Genomic DNA, 18872 nt, shown 5'->3' on the forward strand with positions numbered 1-18872 from the left:
TCAGCTGATGACCTATGGCTGTGCCTATTGGTGTGTCTCCAAAGGCAAAAGCTTTGCGGTATTTAGATATCACCGCTTTTAGCGAATGTGCTTCGGAAGATTTGAGTCTGGGTGAAATGTTACATTCCCCAAATGCCTTCTCGAAGGATCTGTCTTCGGTCTGCGTGATGTTCTCCACGTTTTGGATTTGACTGGGACCCAGCAGGAACTTCTTTTTCTTGTTCTCATTTCCTATGGTAAAGTATTTTTCCTTGCTATGTACTATGTCTATTCCGTACAAGCGCAGATACTCTCCTCCTAATATAAAATAGTTTGAGGTTGCGTTATCCATGATGACGAATTCTGGTCTGATCCTTATTGAACCAAGCCTATGTGGAAAAACTATAGGCAATTCAATGACGCCTACTGCTTTCAAAGAGCTGCTACATCCTCAAAAGGTCATGTTGCTGGGAGGTAGCATCTCGTCTCTCCAATCTGGGTAGCATCTGTCAAGATATTTGGTTCCTACAACTGAGCATGCTGCTCCGCTGTCTAGCAATATATCTATTTTATCTCTGTTTTTGATAAGCGCTGATGTAATACAGTGCTGTCCTATTGTGTGAGCTCTTCCTTTCTCTGGTTGACTCATCATGAGCCTTGCATCCAATACTTGGTTTGATGCGTCCTTGTTCTCTTCCCATATCTGGGGTACTGACGCTTTTGACTGTAGCTCTGCGATATCCATTTCTTCGTTGGGTTCCATGGTTATCGTAGATACTTCTTGCCCCTGTGGAAGCATCTCTGACTCGTCTGTCTGCTTATTCACAAATGGAAATTTGAAGGTTCTGAACCTCGTTCTTACTTCGCAGAACCTCTCTGTTCCGAGGTAAATCATGAACTTAAATTCGTTCAAGTCTCGGCATCCCAGAGTGGGGTATTTCCTTTCGTTGTCATTCACAATGACGAATTCTGACGTTAAAAAGACTGGCTTTGTGACGTGTTCTAATTTAATAGGTAGGGTGATTCTACCTCTAATGCCTCTAGCTGCTTCTGCTTCGTTGGCTGATGTCATGTCCATTTCCCATCAAGGGCAGTAGATTCGCAAGTGTGATAGCGGCATGATTGATTGTATGTTGTTCGTATCTAGGACTAGTGAGTCCAGGATGCCGTTAATCGATATGGAGAGTGTTAAACTTGGGTTTATCGTTCCCATTTCAAGTCTTTTGATAAAAGGGGGATAGTTGCTCTCTACGTGTGCAAATTCTGCTATGTGTAGATTGTGTGCGAGTTCCTCCAGCGATAGGCTATCACCTTCTATTACACTTCCTGTAGAATCTGTATTGTAGTCTTCGTCTGCCTGACCGTTCCCCTGCACTTGGTTGGTCATCTCGATGTTACCTATACATATGTCCTGTTCATTGTCTGTCGTTTCCGACCCAGCTTCTGACTGGTCTTCGTCCTCGATTCTGGTCTCAACATCGGTCTCTCTATCGTCTAGTTCGACAGTGTTAACCGCTTTCTTCTCGAATCGTGGTTTTTGATCACTATCCTTCTTAAAGAAGGGTTTATCCCTAGGCTTATGGTTCGTGCCGGGAGTCCTGTCTCTATAGTCTCTAGAGCTCTGTTCTTTGCGATCATCCTTCTGCTTGTAGTCAGAGGTTGCTATCGCCTCATTAGTAAAACGCTTTGAATAACTTGTTTTATGCTTACCGATGGATGTGTGGGTGACTACCTCCTCAAAAATGGCCATAAACATCTTGTAGTTTGAATGGTCTTTGATTCTTGATTGAACCGCATGCTCTATATCGCCGTGGCATAGACTCAGAATCTTATCAATCTGATCTGAGGTCGTCAGAAACGGCCATGCTGCGACCATTCGCCTCCTCTGCAGTAGGAGCCATGCGAGAGGTTTCTCTCGGTGTTCTGCTCTGAAGGTATCCCTGTCAAAGGCTGTGGACATTTTCCTCTTCCATACTGGGGTACCGTATGTGTCTTTTATCAATTCTTTCCACCTCGCCCAGCTGCTTGGTCCTTCAGTCGTTTGTTTACTCGTGTACCATGCTCTCGCCGAGTGAGTCATGATGATGGCTAACTTGCAGGTGATTGACAAATATGGCATGCCAGTATCTTGCTGGGTGTTATCTATCCATTCGATCCATTCTAAATGGTTATATTCGCCTTCCCCGCTAAATTTAGGCCAGTCCCTCACAGGCGGATAATCCTTTTGTAATTGTTTAACCAAGGCTTGTCCCACCGACTCGTTGGATCTTCTATCGTCTACGGTCGACTTTGGATTGTCCATTGCTGTGCGTGTTGATGCGTTAATATGGAGTTCTCTAAACATCGGCTGTTGCATCGCTGGGAATTCGTGAGCAAATGGATTATTGCTCAGTATTTCTGGCTCGTTTGCTATTGGTATGTGGTCTCTATGTGAGTAGGTGCCGCTATGGTTCTGGTTGTGTGTACGCTCTGTCAATGATATCAGACGGTTTACATTTCGGTGTATGTTTTCTGTTCTCTGAGCTGCTGAATCTAGCTTTTCTCCTAACACACACATCAATTCGCCCAGGTGCTTGAGGTGTACTTCGCTGTGTTCCTTGTGCGAGTGTAGTAGAAGTTGCATATTGCTTTCCATGTTCGTCTGGTGGTCATCTAGTACTATCGCGATTGCACTGATGTCTATATTATTGTTTGTGTGGAGGATACTGTGCCTAATCTCTTCAAAGTTCATATTCATCTCCTCATTTAGGAGTTCTACGCTATTGTCCCACTTTGAATTCAGTGCTTTTATGGTTTCTTCCAGCTTATTCTCTATATGAGATTGCACGGTTTTCAACGTTTTGTGTATCCTGAATTCCTTGTCTGGAACGGATATATGTGACTTTGGGGAATTTGTCTCACTGTGTATTTTTAATGCTGAGAACTTATTGTTAAGACTAAACTCTTTGTCCGGGGACAGAGGACTCATTTTGTGTGGCATAGTATTGACTGGTCCGGCTAAAAGGAATGGTGAAATCCTGTTTTCCGTTTCACGGAGTATTTCTTCAATGCTCTTTGTCTTCATTACTGAGTTATCGGTCTCAGGAAGATCTTCTTTTATTCTTTTATGTCTTAACTCCTCTTTCTCAACTAACGAAACGGTTCTTCCGGCGCTGTGAGAGTCTTGCCTTTTGGTAGGTCCTTCGACCTTACTGTCCGTGATAGGAAGGAGGGAGTTAACACTTTTCTTAGTGCTTAGATGTTCTGAGGTCTCCTGGATCTTACTATTCTCAGGCATGGGTACAGAGGTTTCAATCCTTTTAGTCTCTGGATTTTCTTGAGAGATCCTCTCCAAGTTTTTGTTTTTGAGCGCTCTCTCAATTTTGTCATTCTCTGTCATAGGAGTAGAAATTGTCTCGAGGGCATGGACTTTAGGAGACACAACTTGTCTAAAAGGAATGGGAGTAACATCATTTTGTACTAAAGGTGAGGTAGTGGGGTGAACAACTTTTTGAACTGGGACACTGGTTTCGCTCACAGGCGTAGGCATCATGACAGTAGAACGAAAAACATCATTATTATTTTCATAAGCCACGCGTCGTGAAAAGAGAAACGGACTGGGAGGAGAGATGAAGGTCTTTTCTACTGGTTGGACGGTCCCGGTTGGTTTTGGGTTGGAACTAAGGGAGACTTTCCTTTGCTCTTCTGGGATTTGTTGATCCCTTTGATCGCCCGGTAGTAGGCTCGGCTGAAGGACAGCATCGACTGCATGTTGGCCGATTCCTCCTCTACGTGAGCTGGTTTCTGATAGGGCTCTTTCTGAGCTTTTTAATGGTTCTTGCGGATTGGCCCTGCTGACGAGTTGGACTGCGCTGGTTCCGGCACGTGCTGCGATGCTGGTTGAGGGCTCGGATTCTTGCCTATGAAGCCATGGTTGGTTCTCGCTTTGAACTTGAGTTCTTCGGAGTACGGATTCCATCCCAAAGACCTCTTCAGGACTTCCTCCTCGCCCAGGAGCAGCGTCAAGCTGTCGTGACTGTTCTTCCACAAGCTGAGATAGATCGTGATTGCCCGGGTATTGTTCGGGTTCGTTTCTTGAGCTTTTCTCCAGTTGATGAAGTTTTTCTTGTGTAGGGACATTAGGAGTCTCTCCTCTTCCGACGTTATGGTCGGTGGTAGCTGATCTAATGCTTGATCTTCTTGCATTAGGTCGTGCTGAGGTGGGACCGACTGAGCTACATCTCCTGGAGGTTTCTGAGTATGAGGGTCGTCCGAGTTTCTCTTCAATAGCTCGGACTCGATCAGATTTTCTAGGAGGCATTCCGTTAAGCTTGTCAATTTATCTTTTCGGGAAAAAAGAAAAAAAAGAACGAGGAAACTAAAAGAATGGAAGGTAATGTACCAGGGTGATCTGTGGTACCAATCTTCTCCGACCCAGTAGTCGTTGTCTCGGTAATTGAGGTGGTGGTCGTATGAAGTATAGACTGATTAGGTAACGGCACGGTAGACGACGTTTTTAGCTGGATCTTCGGCAAGATTGTTAGGATTTGCTCTCGAACCTTTCCTACTGCTTGGTTTGGGGGCTGGTTCTTCTGCGCCTTTGGAGGTTGAATGACCTTCTCTGGTGTGTTCACTTCAAGGATGTTGTGTATTTGTCAATTACTACACTCTCTTTGGAATGGGTGGATGTAGGCTTACTTATGTTTCCTTTCAGCAATCTCAAGTTGTATGACTTTTTTATAAGTTTTCCGATTTGTAAGGAAAGATCTAAAAGATTGTGCTTCAAGGTGAGCAGTTCCTTTGATTGGGAAATTTTGAAAACGATTTTTGTTTTTCTAAGAAGAAGGAAATATGAAATGATCTGCTTTGAAAACTAAATGTTTTCTTTGAATTTTTGTTAGTTCTTGGGTCTACTAACACTCGATGAGGCCCCCAATTGTCAGGGTGGCACTTACTCTAGTAGTTAAATAGTTAATATTTAACTGAGGAACCTGACAAAGAATCCTATTGGATATGTAGGATGAATAATATCTATTATAAAGGTAGGAATTTCCTTTATATCAGTAACTTGTTTTGAAAGGGTACTAACCACGGTATACGTAAATATAAACGTGACAGAAAGTTCCACGGCCCACTGCTGGTTAACAGACGGAACTGGTCAGGTTCTGAGCCAAGGATATTTTCTCGAAGACGGGATCAACGAGTAGCCTGGGTTTTGAAGCCTCAGGGATCTTATCAACTTTACGTTGTAAGAACAATGGCACTTGACCAAGATGGAGTTTTACTGTCTTGAAACAGGGACAGTAAAAGAAAAGAGGAAAAAGGAATAGGTAGTGAACCTGGTCTTTTACTTACAGTTTAGGTAAGATCAAATGACTCTTTATACTTTGCGTTTGTAGTAACTGGGCTTTTGTAGTGAGTGGAGATATACTTTTAGGAAGTATAACTGGACTGCGAAAAAGCTTATAGTTGCTTCTGGTCGTCGTAGATGAGTGTCCCCTTTTTGAACTCGGGAGACCATCTCTCTTTATATGCTTTTTCAAGGTGGCTGGCTGACTTGTGGTTCTCAGTCGTTGTTATTGATAGTTCCCAAAGGGGAGACTCTTCTGGCTAACTTGTGGTTTGGCCAGATTGGGAACTCAGTGAATCCTTGCTTGGTCAACTCGTGGTTGAGCTCAAACCTGAAATGCTAGATTCATTTCGTTTTGTCCTTCGGGTTGCGTTACTGTGTTCTGATCCTCAAGCCGGCCTCGTATGGTGTCTTCTTAGTGGGTTCTTTTTAGTTTTACCTCTAGGAATGTTAATCTTGGTTTCTCAGGATTGTTCCTCTTGGAACTAGACACGAGGTGTCTTGTGAGGATTTTTGTTGTTACCTTTGACTTAGGTACTCATAGTTTTGTTTTCAAGTATTTGTTGTCTTTGAAACTAGACACACAATGTAGTATGATGAAGGGAGAAATATATATATTTTAATTTTATTTATTTATTAGTTTTTATTTAAGTTGTAGTCTCTTTGGCTTCAGCTAGCCGGAGCTCGGAGGCTGACAAGTATTTAGTTTTTTCACCTATTGACATAGTCTGTATTTCCTTATATGTAACTTTCTGGTTTTATGAGTCTCAACTTTGTCTGGTTTGTCTTTTTGTCAATGTCTTAATGTTTATGGCCATTTATCTCAACTGCCACATACATTCCTGTGTCCAGTGCACTGCGCCGCTGCACTATTATCATTGCAGAGGATAAAGCAGGATAAAGCCTTGTGAGTAGACTGCGCAACTTACACACCGCAGGAACGCACCAGAGGATCATTTTGCAGCGCATCACAGTTTTGTGCAAAACTGTACTTCACTACGGGACGTTGCGGGTTGGATCCAACAAGCTTTCAAGAAACAACGGATTCCAAAACACGGCCAAAGGAACAGAAAACATACAAAGCCAACATGAACACAACTAGCAAATCTTCAGATCAAGTACAAGTCCATTAAGGAGATGTAGACTGTTTAGGAGCCAATACTTGACATTCTAATGAACCAGCATATTCAATCCAATCAACTTAAACACGTCGCAGGCATTCGGAGCACTTTGCGAGTAAACTCAACCCTTGCCCGGTTTGTTATTGTAGTTAACACCTTTAAACACAACTCCTGACCTCGATTTCCTGAGGAAAAAATATGCCATTAGCCACCATTCAAAGTGCAAACATATATCGGACGATCAACAAACAATTTCGAGGTTCCTTCATTAACAATGACGTCACGGGTTTGATGGTGATGCGAGCTATGTCAAATTAACAGTTTAACACATTGATTAATGTTGTGGAGAGCAAGGTTTAACGGTTCTTCAGGGTGCGGATGTGGATGGTGGTATTACCTGGCTTCTTCGGGTATGCTACGAGCTTCTACTCCCTTCGTATCGCTGTAGGAGCCACCACTAATTTCCAAATCAGAGATAAGTAAGCAATGTAACTCTACTACTCTAGGAAGGGTAAATACCGCGATGATCTCACCTCGAATGGGGCGTCGCTATGCCAGAAGCTGCGATAGATATGAAAAGACAAATTGAGAAAAACTGTGCTAATAGATAATGCTCTGGGGAAGATGAGATTACTCACCTGCACTCCCAATGAGAAAGGCAAGGACAACACTGATGCGCATATTGTTTAGATGTGAAATGGGATGGACGATTCGGAAGGACTCAGATGGTCTCAGAGAGATTGTAAGTTATCGATTGCAATGAGATCAGTTGAGGGGAGAAAGCAAAAGTGCTCAAAGAGAAGTCGCTCATTTATATGTTCGACTTGGGAGACCGCTATGTTCATAATCACGTCAAGTTGTCGGTTCGAGGAGCTACATATGAATAAATACATAAAATCGAACTTGAGCCGGCTTGAGCCTCTCACGCTGAAACACACCCACGCGATGTCTTTTGGGCCCGGCTGTCAACCAATGTGACACGCATGAGCCAAGCGTGGAACATGTCCAACAGCTCGCTCACGCTTTGGCAGGCCTCTGACACAAGCCGAGGTCGGTGGCCAAAGCAGTTCAGATGCCATGTGAGTGGCATCGGTCTCATCGATCGGTCTCATCGAGACCGATGCGTTGACCCGCTTCGTTGTTGTAATGATTTGTAATATTGTAAAGAAATATTCAAATCTACTAGGAGATATTATCAAATGTAAAAGAGATGGAATGATTGGAAATGGTTGTTATAGCGAATATGGTTGTTAGGATAAAATGTTACAAACTGTTTATGTATATATATGTTGTTAGTTTACAATTGTTTTATTCTTTTCTTATCGAATTATTAAAGTAGCTTTATAACTCTTAAAAACTAGAACAAAACTCGTGATAAGAGCAATGCTCCACGAGACCCTAGACAAGAGCCCTTACAGTATAATTCAATCATTACAAATAATTTTTAGCTATTTTTTGCGTGTTATTTTCTTTTTTTTCATAATTTTTCTTACTCTTTTCTCGGGTTTATTTTTCTTATATTCAGATATATCAATTAGAGAGTTAGTTATATTCTTTTATCTGTTAATCATCTTATCCTGTTTATATGTGTCTCCGTGGAGGATTTTCCGTATATACTTGTTATTACTTTTAGATATAGGGTATCCCCTTTTCGTTTGGACTTGTTATTACGTCATTATATTATATATGTGTATAGAATGGTTATTTTGTTTGTTTATATTTTTTGTTTCTTTATCTTTCTGTCATATCGACTTATCTCTTCAAAGAAATTGGTGTTCTTCTCAACTTACCTCTCAAATCTTAAAAATTCTTCAACATCTATTTCAATACTCGTCAATTTTTCTTTTAACACTTTTAATCATGTCTGCTTCTGATGCATCGCCACAGTCTCAAGCTTATCAGCTTTCTTCAACTGAACAACAATTCGTTAATCGTTATCTGGAACCACGTTTGGATGCTTTTAATAAGTCGGTTACGAAGGTCTTTGATGAACGAAATGCAAGTGCTTCAGATGCGGTGGTAACTTTAGTTAATGATGCTATCATTAGAGCAAAAAATGATGTGATGATGGCTTTACGTGCGGAGTTCAGTAATAAAATTTCTGTTGATCACTTTGATGCGAAACTTAAAGAAGGTTTGGATTCGACTTTTGCCACGGTGAAACGTGATGTTCTCAATGTTTTGGACGAAGAATTAATCTCTGTCAGGCATTCTTCGACTTTAGTTCGGTCTGCGGAACCTCCTGCTTTACCGGATCTCGTTTTTAGTGGAGATGCTCGAAAGGTTCCAGGTTTTATCACTACAATTCGAGATACTCTCTTTTCATCTTCTTCTTGTTTTGCGAATGAGGATCAAAAAATCACCTGGGTGGCTCGTCATTTTCCATTAGCTTCGGCTCCTCATGATTGGTGGTTAAGTTTGCTAAGACAGAATGATCGCGAAAATGGTATTTCGGACTCATCAGCATTTTTGGTCACACCAACTCCTTTCACGATAGAACCTCTTACCTCTTTAGCTTCGTTTTTCAAAGAATTTTTAGATAAGTTTGGCAATAAGTTTGCTGAAGAAAGGTTGTTTTTGGATCTTCAAAATTTCAAGCAAGGAAAACTCCCTGTTGGACAATTTATTTCTCGATTTAATTCTATGGCTTTCCAGCTTCAACTTTCCAATGTGGTGTTAAAAAATTTATTTACTGGAGGTCTTCGTCCAGATGTTAAGGATCGAGCGCTTAAACATCCTGATTGGTTTAAGTGTAAGACTGTGGAGGAAAGGCAAGCGGTGGCAAAAATGGCTTCAGAACAAATAATGCATGTGGTTGCGAATAGTTCATCTTTGCCAGTTCAACGTTCCTTTTCATCTCCGCCTATTGTCCCGATTCCCCGTGATCCAAACGCTATGGAAGTCGACGTTAACGCTATCAATGCTCGCCCAACTTTTCCGCCCTTGCCGAATGGAATTTCGTTTCAATTTTTTGTCAAATTCTGTCATGCACGAAAGATGTGCCATAAATGTTTAAAGCTGTATGACTCTACTCATCGAACTCCGGATGGTAAGAGTTTGTGTCCTAACGCTCCTCCGAAGACGACTCAAGAAATCGAAACTTTTATGAACTTTCATCAATCTCGAGGACCTTCTTCAGTTTCAGCTGTGTCAGATTTACCTCAACATATGCAACGTGCAAATAATCATCGTCAACCTCATGTTTCAGCTCCTCCTAGATCTTTTCAAGATGTGTCTGCTGGCTTTGCTCAAGTCCCGGTTCAGCCTTATCAGCTACCACCTCATATGTACAATTTATCTCCGACTCAATACACTTTGCCCTCAGTACAAGGTCCAGTGCCTCTCCAACATCCTGGGTTTCCGCAAGCGATGGGTGTTCCAGCAGCGGTAGCAACTCAAGATCCGGTTCAGCAAGTAGCGGCCTTGTTCTCAGAATATCAAAATATCAATCAATCGACTTATTATGACAACTTACAAACTGACTCACTTGATGCTCGTCCTATGTTCGATCCGACGGGTGATGGTATTTCGGACGAACCAACTATTTCGTCTATTTCAGCTATTCATTTCAAGAACTCATCCACGATGGATCATCGTCTTATTTTATCAGTTGATCTTATTGTTAACGGTGTGGTTTTTCCGGCCAAAGCTTTGGTGGACTCGGGAGCTTCTGGCAGTTTTGTGGACAAAGCTTTTGTTCGAAAACATGATCTTTCTCTTTCGCTTCGACCTTTTCCTTTGAAGTGTGTTACTTTTGACGGTTCTGAAGGAAAGGATGGTTTGGTGACGCATTCTTGGAAAGGCGTTTTGTCAATTTCGGATGTCACAGGTTCTTTATTTAAATCATCAATTTCATTAGACGTTACTAGTTTAAGTGGTTATGATCTAATCTTGGGGATGGACTGGTTGCGTTCTCATGACGGTTGGGTTGGGGGTTGTGGTCCCTCTTTACGTTTGGAATCACCGATTAATCACAGTTTTTCTAAGATAACTGGTGAATATTCGTCTTTTGCATCATTATCAAATCTATCTTCTTCAGCATTTTCATCCTCTCTCATCACTCCCTCTTTATCTTCTTCAATATTGTCATCTTCTCTCATCACTCCCTCTTCAATCTCTTGGGAAAAATCAATTCCTTTGGAGTTTAGAAGGTTTGCTGATGTGTTTAATTCGCAGGGTCCTACAACTTTACCTCCTCATCGACCAGCTTTTGATATGGAAATTCGATTAAAGGAGGGCGCTGTGCCAACTTATGGTGGTTCCTATTTACTTTTGAAGGATGAAGGAGGTGAATTGAAGGATTGGATCGATGCTCAATTAGCAAAAGGCAATATTCGACATTCCTCATCTCCGGCTGCTTCTCCAATTTTTTTCGTTAAGGTTCCTGGGAAGAAAAACCGACCTTGTGTAGATTATAGATCTTTAAATTCAATGACTATCCGTGACTCATTTCCTATTCCTTTGTTAGGAGATTTATTAACTAAGGTTTCTGGCTGTAGATATTTTACTAAATTAGATTTAAAATCCGCTTTCAATTTTATTCGTGTTAGGGAGGGGGATGAGTGGAAGACTGCTTTTAGAACCCCCTGGGGTTTGTTTGAATGTCTAGTAATGCCTTTTGGATTAGCCAATGGCCCTGCTTGTTTTCAACGTTTCATTCAATCTGTCTTATCTGAATTTTTAGGTATTTCATGCTTTGTGTATATTGATGATATTTTAATTTTTTCCAAGACTCGTCAAGAACACCAGATACATGTAGAGCAAGTTTTACTCAAATTGCAACAGAATGAATTACGTGTATCTCAGGACAAGTGTCTCTTTTATCAATCTGAAGTTACCTTTTTAGGTTTTGTTATCTCTAGCACTGGACTGAGAATGGACCCTAATAAGTTGAAAACCATTGCTGACTGGCCTTATCCCGTGAATTCGAAACAGCTTTACAGATTTTTAGGTTTTACCAATTTTTATCGTCGTTTTATTCATCAATTTTCAGCCATTTCTTCTCCACTTACAGCTTTGACTCAAAAGACTGCTGACGTAGTGACTGGTTTAGCAAATCCTGAGTGTTTTTATGCTTTCAAAAATCTTCTACATGCTTTTACGGTTGCTCCTCTTCTTTCCCATTTTGACTTTGAGAAACCCAGGTCATTACAAGTTGATTGTTCAGGTTTTGCAATGGCTGCAATACTCTCTCAGCCGGATAAGGATGGTAATCTTTTACCTGTATCTTTTTTTTCTCGTAAATTGACTCCAGCTGAAAGAAATTGGCAGGTACATGATCAGGAATTAGGCATTATTGTTGAAGCCTTTGAAGAATGGCGAGCCTGGTTAACTGGTACTCCTACTCCAGTAACCGTATTTTCTGATCACGCCAATCTTCGTTATTTCATGACCTCTCAAAAGTTAACTCCTAGGCAGGCGCATTGGGCTTCTTATCTCAGTTCTTTTCATTTTCAAATTCTTCATACTCCAGGAAAAATTAATCCTGCGGATCCATTATCAAGACGTCCTGATTACGAGGTTATATCCAATGAATCAAATAGGATGACTCTTTTGAAGCCATATATGGTAAAAGATGGTGTTTCAGTATGTTCTATTGATACCACTTTTATCATTCCTTCTGCTGCGACTCGACAACTTCTCATTGATTCATATAAGGAATATGACGATGTTGATGGATCTAAGCCTCCGCCTCCATTTTTTACTTTTCGAGGAGGTTTGTGGTGGTTCCGTGATCGGTTATTTGTTCCGCCAACACTTCGTCAGCAAATTCTTTCAGCCTTTCATGACTCTACTTCCATGGGGCACCCGGGCGTTGCACATATGTTGAGTGCAGTGACTAGGACCTTTGCTTGGAAAACTGTTCGTAAAGATATTATTGATTTTGTCCGAAGCTGCGATTCATGTCAGAGAACAAAACACTCTACTCAGAATCAAGTAGGAAGATTAATCCCGTCTGCGATACCGGATCGGCCTTGGAGCACGATAGGTATTGATTTTATTGTTAAGTTACCTATATCATCCGGTTGCGATTCCATTTTAGTAATCACAGACCATTTTTCAAAAGGTGCTCACTTCATCCCTTGTCGGGAATCAATGAGCGCTCCCCAATTAGCATCTCTTTTTATATCTCAATTTTTTCGATATCATGGGTTTCCTGATAAAATTGTTTCAGATCGAGGTTCGACTTTTGTTTTGGCCTTCTGGATTTCTGTTCAAAGACAGCTACGTATACATCCTGCTCCCTCTACTGCTTTCCACCCACAGACAAATGGACAAACAGAGAGGACGAATCAGGTTTTAGAGTCATATTTAAGACATTTTATTGGATATCGACAAGATGATTGGGTTGAACTATTACCCATGGCCGAGTTTTGTTTTAACAATTCAACTTCTTCCTCTACCAATCTTACTCCATTTTTTTCTTGGCAAGGTTTTCACCCTAGAGCCAATAGTTTCACCAAATTCTCAAGGGTTCCACATGCTGATAAATTTGTAGAACACTTAGAAGCAACTCAATTGAACCTTTTGTTATCTTTGAAGCATGCGAAGCAGGCTCAAGCAGATCAGTACAACAAACACCGTCGAGAAGCTCCAGTTTATTCGCCTGGGGAATTAGTCTGGTTGTCACGACAAAATATAACCACGGCTAGGCCTTCATCGAAATTAGATTATCGTCGTATTGGACCATTTCCTGTAGTACAAATGATTGGAAGAAATGTGGTTAAATTAAATTTGGGCAGTACCTATTCAATACTTCATCCCGTTTTTAATACCTCTCTCATCTCACCATATATATCTCCTTCTGTAGGAGGTCGTGTCACCCCGGAAAGACGTATAGAAGGACAAGTGGCACCTACTCATGATTGGAGGCATGTTTCAGCAGTTTTGGATTATCGAAAGAAAGGCAAAGCAGCTCCCGAATATTTGTTAAGGTGGTTAGGAAGGCCGATTTCAGATGATACTTGGGTTTCCTTAACAGACATCTCGTCTGATTTAGATTTATTTCTTTTAAATTTTCACGCCAAATATCCACAATTTCCATGTCCTTCAAAACTTTTAGATAATCGTTATGCGATGGGATATCAAGCAGCGTTGGGAAATCTTTAGGGTAGACGAAAATCATTATTGTAATGATTTGTAATATTGTAAAGAAATATTCAAATCTACTAGGAGATATTATCAAATGTAAAAGAGATGGAATGATTGGAAATGGTTGTTATAGCGAATATGGTTGTTAGGATAAAATGTTACAAACTGTTTATGGATATATATGTTGTTAGTTTACAATTGTTTTATTCTTTTCTTATCGAATTATTAAAGTAGCTTTATCACTCTTAAAAACTAGAACAAAACTCGTGATAAGAGCAATGCTCCACGAGACCCTAGACAAGAGCCCTTACAGTTGTGCCCTGTGTGATGGAGCCCGGTAACTGCTTTCAGTCCGCAGGCGTCCATCACTTAGACTACAATGCAACCAATTAGCGCTACACCAGGGGGTAAACTTCCTCGGCCTCGGATCGTTCTGGAAACGTGTCCAGGAATTTTGTTGCGAGAACCAAGACAAAGCAGTTCCGGTAACGAAATGAGGAGAACCGTGTGACAATCAGTTGTTTTCAACGGTTTTTGTGGGTTCAAGACGACCAAAAATCGTAGTCAAAGATGGCATGAAGGTTGGTCAAGACTCGGATGAGACAATACCTTGAACCAAGTGCAACCATCTGGTTGTGATGCGATGTGTTTGACCTCGTCAATCTTTGCTCGGCTGAGCTGTCAATCGATGGGTCCAGCACTCTTGCATACAGCTTACTTTTCGGTGACTGCTACGTGATGGAAGCGTTTTTGTTTCGAAAAACCTGGACACGTTCTGGACACGCTCCAAAACAATTAAAATGTCGTAGCGTGTCTGTAACGCTATCGATCCTACTTTTGGAACGTGTCACTTACCCCCTGGTGTACACAAATATGAAAACCGTACAAAAAACCTGCATGAAAAATCCGCATGAAACCGCATGGTTTTTTTAGGTTTCCCCGCAAAAATCAAAAAAACCATGCGGGTTTTCATGCGGTTTTCCATACGGTTTTCCCATACGGTTTTGATATTTGTGTACCGCTATTGCATTGTAGCTGTTTCATTCAAATTAATCCCTTCTGAGAGCATAAAAAGCCTCTCTTCCACATCTTTTCTGTGTATCTTTAGCTTGACTTTTACTTTCAACTTCTGCAATCTCAGAATTCTACAGAAAAAAAATACCTAGCCCAGACTTTGACATTTGATTGATTGATTGCTGTTGCCTCTCCCTGAATTTTACGCTCAATTGACCTCTGCGCCAGATTGCCACATTTTTCTCACTATCAGCAAAAATATAATAAAACGCTTTTTACAACAGTTCATTCAAACATCACTTCATTCTACTTCTAACAATTTTACGATCATCATCTGACCTGTGATCAAATAGCTTCAATGTCTAACTCAGTCAAAACCTACCGGGTCGCAGAATGTGAGTTGTTCCTGTCTCATCTTGCATTTAGACTGACTTATCAATATCTTGTGTAGTCTTCGAATGTGAAGAACTGGCCAACGGAGAGAAGCGATATACCTGCTTGCTTTGTGCAGGAAGACCCACAACGGACTATGAGGCCCACATGCAGCTTGAAAACCATTGTTATCTGGTGACTCAGCACATCAGAAACAAGATGACACACCTCAACTCCCAAAGGGGAATGCAAACACAGGTTTCAAATCATCCTGTCACTGACAATCCCTCTGTTCAAACAGGTCATCATGAGTTGGAGGGTTATGAGTATTCCAGTGACATGGATACAGATCTGGATCAAGAAAATGTGTTTCACGCACAATCCTCTCCATTTAATTTGGAAGCTTCCAATTACTCAAATTCAGAATCTTCTGGTATAATGTCTGATTTGTCAAACTCAAATTCAACTGTGGGAGCAGCATCATTAGATGATGATTCTGAGATGGATGAACTTGATGAGAACTTCTTACAAATACAGGCAGAAGTTGTAAACATGACAAAGCATGTGGACCCATGGTTTCCTGTGGGAAGGGATGAGGTAATGAATGACTCATTTGGTCAGTTTTCCCTCTTTAATACACAAATACTAAAGATACATGTATCTCTTTTTTCTGGATTCAAAAGAATGTAGCAGGACTGATTGCTTTGGGCAGCACACATACCCAGACTTCCAGAAAATCATATGATGGCTTCAAGCTAGCATCAAGAGTGATGCAAACCAATCTTCCATTCTGGAATACAATGTCTTCCCTGCGAAAGGTGCTTAGGTCAATGCTTGGCATAAGTGTTAAAGAGTTTGAATCACCCCTGGGTAAAACCTGCCACACCTTAGTTATTGAAGAGCAGCTGAGATTGGTGAGTTTATTTTAACTTATGTTTGCAGTTGAGGTGCCTACCTATAATACATATAACATAACACACATTGATATTTCTGGTCATCTACTATTCAGAACTTGGCCAACCCAATTGTGGCCAAACATCTCCAGTGTTATCCTGAGGTCCGCTCTGACAGGCTTGTAAAGGACTTTAAACATTGTGGGAAATGGCTTCATGGTCTTACAAGGGAATTTAGGGCCCCAATGGCAAAAACACCAGCTGGAGTTTTTTATATCTATGAGCCAGCACGGCTTAAGGATGGAAGTCTGGTAGTACCATCACATTTCTACCAATTGGATGGTGTGCTTCATGCAAAAATTTTGAAGGCAGAAATTAACATATTGGGTGACTCTACATATCAAGTTTTGATCCCAGAAGAGCCTGATTTTGGAATTCAAGATTCAATCAATTGTGATGAACTATTGCTGCCTTTCCCAAAGGTAAAGATAAGCAAGGCAGGTGGAAGTCTTATCAACCATTGTAGGGGATTGATATTTCAAAAATCTTCTTCTTCAGAATTACTGGAAGCAATACCTTCACCAAATCCCTGGAGAAAGAGGGCAAATGGCCGTGTCATCCGCCACATGCCACTTACTCTATATTGTGATGATACTTCAGGAAATATCAGCAAAAGATGGAATAAACACATGTCCTTTTATTTCAATCTTTTGGGCCTTCCTGCCAGATTAGTTCATCTGGACTTCAATACTTTGTTCTTGGCTACTACCAATGAGGGTACAGCATTAGAATTGGCTGATGACCTGGTGGATCAGCTGAAGTGGGTTTTTTTTCTGTTTTCACACTGATTCTCAGTACCTGACATTTTTCTCTGTTCAAAGTGTCCTGAGCTCTGAAGGCTGTGTTGCCTATGATTCTGAAACACAAGAGGAAGTATTGATTATGGCAATTCCGCTTTGTATTCTTGGCGACTCGCCTATGCATGCTGAGGTGTCAAATACACGTCAACCAGCCTCATCATTGGCTCCTTGCAGGATATGTACCTTGTCGGCTCCAAGCATGAATGCAAAATGTAGTCATCAGTATGTGGAAGATTTTATGGGGCTGGATCAAGAAGGAAACCCAAAGCATTTTGAACCAAGATCATGGAGTGATACAGCCAATAAAAGTCGAGTACTGTGGCAGGAATCAAGGTTTCCAAATTCAATTCAAAAGGTGGAAAATCTGGCAAAACTTTGGGGAATTAAGAATCACACAAATCAGAATTTCATTGATGATGTTTGCAAATGCCATCGTGAATACCCAAATACCAACAAGCCAATTCAAATGGCTGAAGATTATGAAAATAGATACAAGGATAGGTTATTCAATCCCTTTCTACGCTTAAATGGATTTGATGGACATATGGACACACCTGTGGAGGCCTTGCATGTTATCCTTTTGGGGGTAACAAAGTATTTATATAGAGATTGTGTAAGCCGCCTATCAGAAATTCAGAAAGAAGATTTGAAGCGCAAGTGGAAGAGTTTGAATTCATCAGCTTTAGGACGGGAAGCAATACAACCCGATTGCATGGTTACATATGCAAAAAGTTTAAATGGAAAAGAGTTCAAAATTGTCTTGCAAGCAGCAACATTTGTTCTGGGTGAATACCTGTCTCCATTGTATAGGCAAGTATGGCTTGACTTGGGTCATGTTGCATCAATGGTTTTTCAGCCCGAAATCAGAGACCTGGACTCATTTTGTAATGAAATAGACCACCTGATTGACCGTTTCCTAGTTGGAGTTGTGCGCCTCTCAGCCCAATGGTTCAACAAACCCAAGTTCCATATCATGAAACACTTTACTATGTCCATCAGGCAATTTGGACCCCCATCACTTTTTGCAACTGAATCTTTTGAAAGAATGAATGGTGTTGTTCGGAAGTTTTCAATTCATTCAAATTGACAAAATCCAGGAAGAGATATTGCTATTTCCGCAAACAACTTCAATGTACTTCGGCATCTTTCTTCAGGTGGGTTGATAAAACATCCAACCAATGGCTTTTGGACCAAACCTGGAGACAGGGTCGTAGAGATCCTGGTGAATGATGAGTCTATCTCTGAAGCGCTTGGTTACAACAAGGATGTCTTTCGAAGCAATTACCAAGAGGTCCCTTATTGTCAACCAGTTCCTCCAAGAATTGTCTCCACACGTGCATCTTTCAAAATCTGTGATGATAGATTACCTTGGACACCTTCCAGAAGTGCCAAATTACCAAATCAACAAACTGCAAAAGAAGGGTCTTTTATATTACTCAAGGTCTCTATTCCTCAATCTCCTGATACATATGATAAACAAGTAGGCTTGGTGAAGGGTATTTGGAGGACTCCAGACTCAAGATTAGATGAAAGTGTTGTGCTAGAGCTAGAAATGGCTAGGTTATCCAATCACCACCCATTCTATTGTATGAGGGCTGTAATACTTACTGGCCAAAAAGTGTGTGCCTATCCATGGGTAAGCCATTGAATCACTCAAGCCAGGAATATTGATATTTGACTCATCATTCTTTTTAACTCAGGAAATTATATGCATGCTCAATGTACAGCACAACTGCTATGACTCAAGATGCGAGATCAAGCCATCAGTCAAGTATCCTAATGAACCACGCCCACTCAAAAATCTTGAGCCAGTTTGGGTTCATGAACAAAACCCTTATTACATCCTAAATACTGCTTCACTGATTTCAGCATCTCTTTACAGAGAGTTAGGCCTGATACAGATCATCCCATATACACCTTCAGAAAGGATAGATGCCATCACTATGGGCATACACCAGTGGGCAGATAAAAAAAAGCAGACCAAGTTGGCCAAAGAAGCCAAGGCAGCCATAGAAAAACAACAAGGGACCAAGGCAAACCACAAGGGCAAAGGGAGGGCAAGGAAATAACAATACTCAATAATTTGAATGTAAACCACATATTTCTTTGGGAGATGATCCATATTTTAGTATGTCCTTGATCTGATAATGCTTTTATCAGACTTTAAATATTCTGTTGACAGTTGTCTTGGTTAAATCCACATCTTTACCAT

General features: G+C 41.0%; 3 protein-coding genes across 3 annotated transcripts; 2 read left to right on the forward strand and 1 right to left on the reverse strand.

The window, feature by feature from the left end:
• Nucleotides 1-1063: 1063 nt before the first annotated feature.
• Nucleotides 1064-4279, reverse strand: MELLADRAFT_109774 (uncharacterized protein; the record flags this gene model as incomplete). The annotated part of the gene is made up of 2 exons (XM_007413922.1): nt 1064-2071; nt 2219-4279. 2 exons carry the CDS (start codon nt 4277-4279, stop codon nt 1064-1066), a joined length of 3069 nt encoding a protein of 1022 aa, XP_007413984.1.
• A 4793-nt stretch (nt 4280-9072) lies between these two features.
• Nucleotides 9073-9820, forward strand: MELLADRAFT_109775 (uncharacterized protein; the record flags this gene model as incomplete). Its single annotated transcript, XM_007413794.1, has 2 exons — nt 9073-9687; nt 9755-9820. The coding sequence occupies 2 exons, from the start codon at nt 9073-9075 to the stop codon at nt 9818-9820; spliced, it is 681 nt and encodes a 226-aa protein (XP_007413856.1).
• A 5306-nt stretch (nt 9821-15126) lies between these two features.
• MELLADRAFT_109776 (uncharacterized protein) lies at nt 15127-18729 on the forward strand (the record flags this gene model as incomplete). Its single annotated transcript, XM_007413795.1, has 6 exons — nt 15127-15504; nt 15591-15821; nt 15917-16282; nt 17925-18194; nt 18280-18296; nt 18543-18729. 6 exons carry the CDS (start codon nt 15127-15129, stop codon nt 18727-18729), a joined length of 1449 nt encoding a protein of 482 aa, XP_007413857.1.
• Between the last annotated feature and the right edge of the window lie 143 nt (nt 18730-18872).

The sequence above is a fragment of the Melampsora larici-populina genome (assembly GCF_000204055.1).
Source record: "Melampsora larici-populina 98AG31 unplaced genomic scaffold MELLAscaffold_39, whole genome shotgun sequence".
Lineage (NCBI taxonomy): Eukaryota > Fungi > Basidiomycota > Pucciniomycetes > Pucciniales > Melampsoraceae > Melampsora > Melampsora laricis-populina.